At 28.4% G+C, this 5,742-nt stretch overlaps 1 protein-coding gene across 1 annotated transcript; it reads right to left on the reverse strand.

The window, feature by feature from the left end:
• Window positions 1-782: 782 nt before the first annotated feature.
• On the reverse strand, window positions 783-1,346 carry Phum_PHUM426130 (uncharacterized protein; the record flags this gene model as incomplete). The annotated part of the gene is made up of 2 exons (XM_002429231.1): window positions 783-1,004; window positions 1,248-1,346. The coding sequence occupies 2 exons, from the start codon at window positions 1,344-1,346 to the stop codon at window positions 783-785; spliced, it is 321 nt and encodes a 106-aa protein (XP_002429276.1).
• Window positions 1,347-5,742: the final 4,396 nt, after the last annotated feature.

Genomic DNA, 5,742 nt, shown 5'->3' on the forward strand with positions numbered 1-5,742 from the left:
TTTCGAAACCTTGAATTTATGGAATATATCATAGAGTAAATAAAAAATTTTTTTTTTTACCTTTTTCGAATCATTTCCGATTGACCGCACGCACGAACGAACGCCTGAACGCACTTTTTTTCATTTACGGTAATAAATTATCATTGAAATTTTGTCGACAATTACGAAAATCATTCTTACCTGTAACAACAACAAAAAGAATAATAATAATAATAGTAATAATAAATTAATTTAAACGTGTAAAGTTGGTAAGAGGAAAATTTTTCATTTTTATTTTCCCGGTAAAATTACAAACGAACGAACGTACTCGAGGTGTAAGTTTTTCATAGAGTAAATAAAACCGTTACAAAATAATTAAATTATTTATTTATTTATTTATTAATCAATTAGAACTTTATCTATGATTAATTTTTAAAACTTTAATTTTTCTATTTACGCAACGTAATTTAATAATAATTTTTTTTTCCCTTTATCTCGAACAAGTAATTAAATATTTGAGGTTTAAATTTTATTACGCCGCCATATTTAAATAAAAATTTTTTTCGTTTGTTGCCAACTGTTGAATGAAAAATTACGTGCGGTAGTGAGAGAGAAAAAAAACAAACAAAATTTTTGCCGTCGTTTTAATTGGTACGAAGAAAATTTGCTACTCTCAAACATTTCGAACACAAAAATAAATAAATAAATAAAGAGAACCGCAAATTTTATTACGTAACAGGTTTTCAAATATTTTGGGCGTTATTTATTCGGGGGGGGGGAGCGATACCCGCCCCCCAAATCGGTTAAATTTTATTTAAAAAATCTCCGCCTATACGCATAAATAAATCTATGGAATTTATGAAGGGTAAAAAAGTTATGAAAAATAAATACGAGTAAGATGAAGAATTCGGTTTGAAATACGATTTCGATGGATTTAAAACCACGACAAAAACCCGATAAATAAATAAAAAACAATCAAAAGAAGTTTCATTCGAATGAATGATTCGTCCGTTGGTTTTTTTCTTCTGACACGGAAAAAAAAAAAAATTAAACCTTTTAAACACAATACGTTACGAATGATGAGAGAAACATTTTTTCCTATACCCGCACACACGCACACACACATATTATTATCCCACAGACAAAAAAAACGTGTAAATTACATTTTTTCTTTTCTTTTTTGGAATTTTCAAGGTTTCAAACCTGGAGAAAAAAAATGTTTTTTGTTTTTACGTCGCCGCCTTCTCCTTCTACCTTCTCCCTTAAACCCTCGCCGTCATAACGAGTCCAGCCCGGATTGATTTTTTCTTAATATTAAAACATAAAATGTTTCGACCTTGACCCTTCGACCCGAATAAATTAAACATTTTCTTTTAATTGTCATTAATTCGACGCGTTTGTTTTAACAATTAGAAATCGTTTGTCTCATTTCGATGAAGGACGACGAATGGGCGTAATAGAGTAACTCCTAACAAACGCGACCCCGCCGTTCGGGGTTGTAACAGTCTACGAATTTCATATTTAAAAAAAAAACCCGCGAAACAAACAAACGAAACCTTACGAAATTATTTTTGAAGGACGTATAACAAACAAACAACAACAAAAAAAAATAAGAAGCTAAACTGCAAAAAATGCAAAATTATACATATGTATAAGGTATGCAAACAAACAAACAAACAAAAAAAAATGGCGGTTTTTTTTTTTTTTTTTTAAAACAACTGAAATTATTTTCTCGTTAAAAAAATTTAAGGTAAACTTGTTACAACGATTTCAAATAATAATAATGATGATGATGATGATAATAATGATAGAAAACTAACTATTTAACAAGAAGCTATTTAACTAATTCATTTTTCCTTTGAAATGAAAAAAATGAGTTTGGGCGCTAATCGATTTTTTTTTAACCTTCTGAAAAAGGAAAAAAGATTAACAACAACAACAACCGCGAAACAAACACGTTTGTTATTTTCATTTTAATTATTACGGGGATGAAGAAAAAGAAAAAAAAAATCACCAACAATGTTGAAGCAAATAAAGTAAATGTAAATTTAAAAAAAAAAAAAAAATTACGTGGATGTAACCTACTACTACTTCTAGCCTTGAATAAATTATAATCACGATCGGTTGTGTCTCTAGACAAAAAAAAAAAAATGGCATTTATTACTCCTCCCACTTTACAATTCCTCTCATTCTTCCTTTTTTTTGTGGTTTTTAAAATTTCATGGAAATTTCAGATCGAATAACCACGTGAAACAAAAGAAATCAAATCTGTAACAAACTGACTATGAAACCTCATCAAAAACAATCAAACAAACAACAAACAACGACAAAAACAACAACCACCGATTTTCTTTTTTTTTTTTTTTTGGCGTGCGTGACCCATTTAAAAAATTGACAAAAAAAAAAGTCATTCAAAGGCAGACGACGCGACGCAAATAAAAAAGTGACGGATAAACAAATGAAAAATTATTATTATTATTATGATCGTTACTTTCGCTTACGAAAAGAAAGTTAACCATATATCCCCTTTTAAATAATAATAATAATAATAATAATAATAATAATAATAATAATAATAATAATAATAATAATAATAATAATAATAATAATAATAATAATAAATTTAATTGCGAAAATGAAATAAAAAAATGTAATAAAATCTGCCGACGGCTTTCCCACCATTTTATTAAATCGATTTTAATAAAACAAAAGAAAAAATCTCACGATTGTAACGATCACAAGAGAGCACCCGCGCCCGCACACACGCATACACACACGCACACGCACACATTTCATTTCGTTACAATTGAATTACTGTTTTACTTTTTTTCCTTTTTATTCCCTTTTACTCTACTAAATCGAATACGAATCGAAATTTCAAAATAATAATAATAATATGAAAATTGTTTAATTACTCTATGACTTATGTTAATAAAAACAAAAAAATTAGCGTGCGATTTTGAACTTAATTGACGTTTGAATCATCATTTCATTTTTACATTTCGATCAATTTTTTCGTACCCGAAACCAAACGTGGCGTTAGATTAGATTTTTCTTCGTCTACGACCACGACGACGTCAAAATATTTATTATTAAAATTTTAATGTTTTTTTATTGTGCGTGTTCAATTTTTAAAATGAAAAGTGAAAAAAATTTTCTTTTACTCTGTGACTTAACAAAAAAAAAAAAAACGTTAATCAATACCGACTTCGATGATGATGATGATGACGATGATGATGATTATGATGATGATAATAAATTCGAAACGAAATAAAAAGAAAAATTAACTCATTGGAATTTACTTATTTAACACTCTATGACCTCGAGTTTATAGTTATATTGACCCTGCACTTGCCGTTCTTTTTTTTATTTATTAAAATTTTATTTAATGAAATTTAATTAGCGACTAAATTAAATTTCAAAAAGTATTAATAATAATAATAATAATAATAATAATAATAATAATAATAATAATAATAATAATAATAATAAAAACATTTTTAAAAAAAAATTCCTTTCTCACAATCTCGCAAATGAATTACTTATTACTCTATGATTTTAAATTTTTTCCATTTCAACTACTGTCAATTTAAAACAAACCTTTCACAATGATTAATAATAATAATAATAATAAATTTTTTATTTTAATAATGTAACTTCCGGTTTTTATCTGACATTTAATTCAACAATTATTATTATTAATAATAATATTATTACTATAATGGCCGCTCCCAGGTCGTAACGGTTCGATTAATTCTATGCGAACGTTCATTTAAAAAAAAAAAATCTCTCAGACGCGAAATCTACGTCGTCTGCTAACGAATTAATTACTCATCAAAATCAACAAAGGTCAAAGGTGAAAAGAGTGAAAATTTATTTTTTAAAAATTAATTTTTCGTACGATTTTCCAGCGTGGTAAGAACACACCGAGGGAAAAACTAAAAAATTTGACGTGTCACTCAAAAAAACAGTCAAACTTAATAACGATTTCACGTGTGATTCACGTACGAAAATAAATAACTCATTTTCAATTGTTATTTTTTTTTCGTTAAATATAAATTTATTGCCGTGTCAGTAGATAATTTAAATAAGATATTCTTTTCATATTCTGTTTTTTCAAAAGATACGTTTTAATAAATTTATATATCTGACGCCACGTTCGAATTCGAATTCGAATTCAAAATACGATTTTTGTTTTTTTTTTTAAAATGACATTCGAATAATGTATCTGAAAAATAAATTTTCTGCTGACACGTTTTTATCATTCAATTTACAGGAAAAAAATTCTTTTTTTTAACCTTTCGCACCGCGTCCCTCTCTATTCCCATCTATCCATCTATCGATGTTATCATTTTTTGGGGGGAGGGGAGGGGAGGGAAGAAACAAAACAAAAAAAATGGGAATATTTAAAATATTTTGGTCAAAGAGATTTTGTTGGGCGTTGTCGTCACGGTTTTCTGAATTAAGTTAGATACGGTTGGAGTGTCGCCATTTTTTAGGGTTTACCATTCTGCACGCGGTTGTTGGTCTCTCTCTCTCTCTCTCTCTCTCTCTCTCTCTCTCTCTCTACGTAAATAAAACAAAGAATTTTTTTTTTTTTTATAAATAGAACAAACAAATGGATTCCATTTTCATTCAAATACGTCTCCGATATAAATTTTTTTCATTTCCACCTGCGACCAAAAAAAAACAAAATGGCCGACCATTAATCGAAAATCTTTCGTTAGTGAATTTTTAAATTTTCTTTCAATCAAAATAATAATAATTTTTAATATTAATTATAATCGTCATACTTATTAATTATTCGCGTTCATCTTTCTCTCTTTTTCTCTCTCTCTCACACCTTCTTTTATACATAAGAGTTTTATGTACCGAATTGTGAGAAGGTTAATAAAAATGGAGGACGACTAATATGAAAATGACTTGTCGGACGAACCGTGGGAAATAATCCATGCTAAAAATAAAAATTCAATTACGAGAAGTAAAAAACAAAAAATGAGAGAAGAGAGAATTAATAAAAAATTTGAAGGTAAGTAGCAATATTGACCCCAAACCTAACAAACAAACAAACGAACAAACGAACAACACCGCGGTTTGACATTAAAAACGAACAAGAACGCCTAGGAAAAAAAAAAATATTTTAAACAAACGGTGGTTACCCTTTGATTTATATAATTATTTCATTCGTTTAACCGAATAAACATAATACTATCGTGTTTGTTCGTTTGTTTGTTTGTTTGTTTGCATTCATTACTACGCTCTATTGTGCGACGAATTCTTTCGATACGTTTTATTAATTTTCCATCAACCCTACAAACTTATTTTTTCGATTCTATATCGAACGCGACAAACATCGAACGAAACCCAAAATGGAAAAACTCGCCGGGGGAGCCAAAAAAAAAGGGGGGCGGAGGGGGAAGAACAAATTTAAACAAAATTTTTTCAAATTTCCCTCGGAAAATTCGCGGCGAACGGCCCTAACATTAAATGAACGCCATCAAATTTTCCGTTTTTATTTTTTTTAATTACGAGTCCCAATTAACAACAAGAAAACAAACAAACAAACAAACAAACAAATAAAAAAATAAATAAATAAAACCGTAACGCGTAAAATTTCAAGATAATTATCGTAATATCCGCCATTTCGTAAAGTAATAACAATAATAATAATAATTTACAACGAGAGTACGTAAGATTAAATTATTCCTTGACCGTAATAACCGCATTACGGGTATATATTTACGAATTCGAAAAAAAATATTA

This window comes from Pediculus humanus, genomic scaffold (genome assembly GCF_000006295.1).
Source record: "Pediculus humanus corporis 1103172108194 genomic scaffold, whole genome shotgun sequence".
Lineage (NCBI taxonomy): Eukaryota > Metazoa > Arthropoda > Insecta > Psocodea > Pediculidae > Pediculus > Pediculus humanus.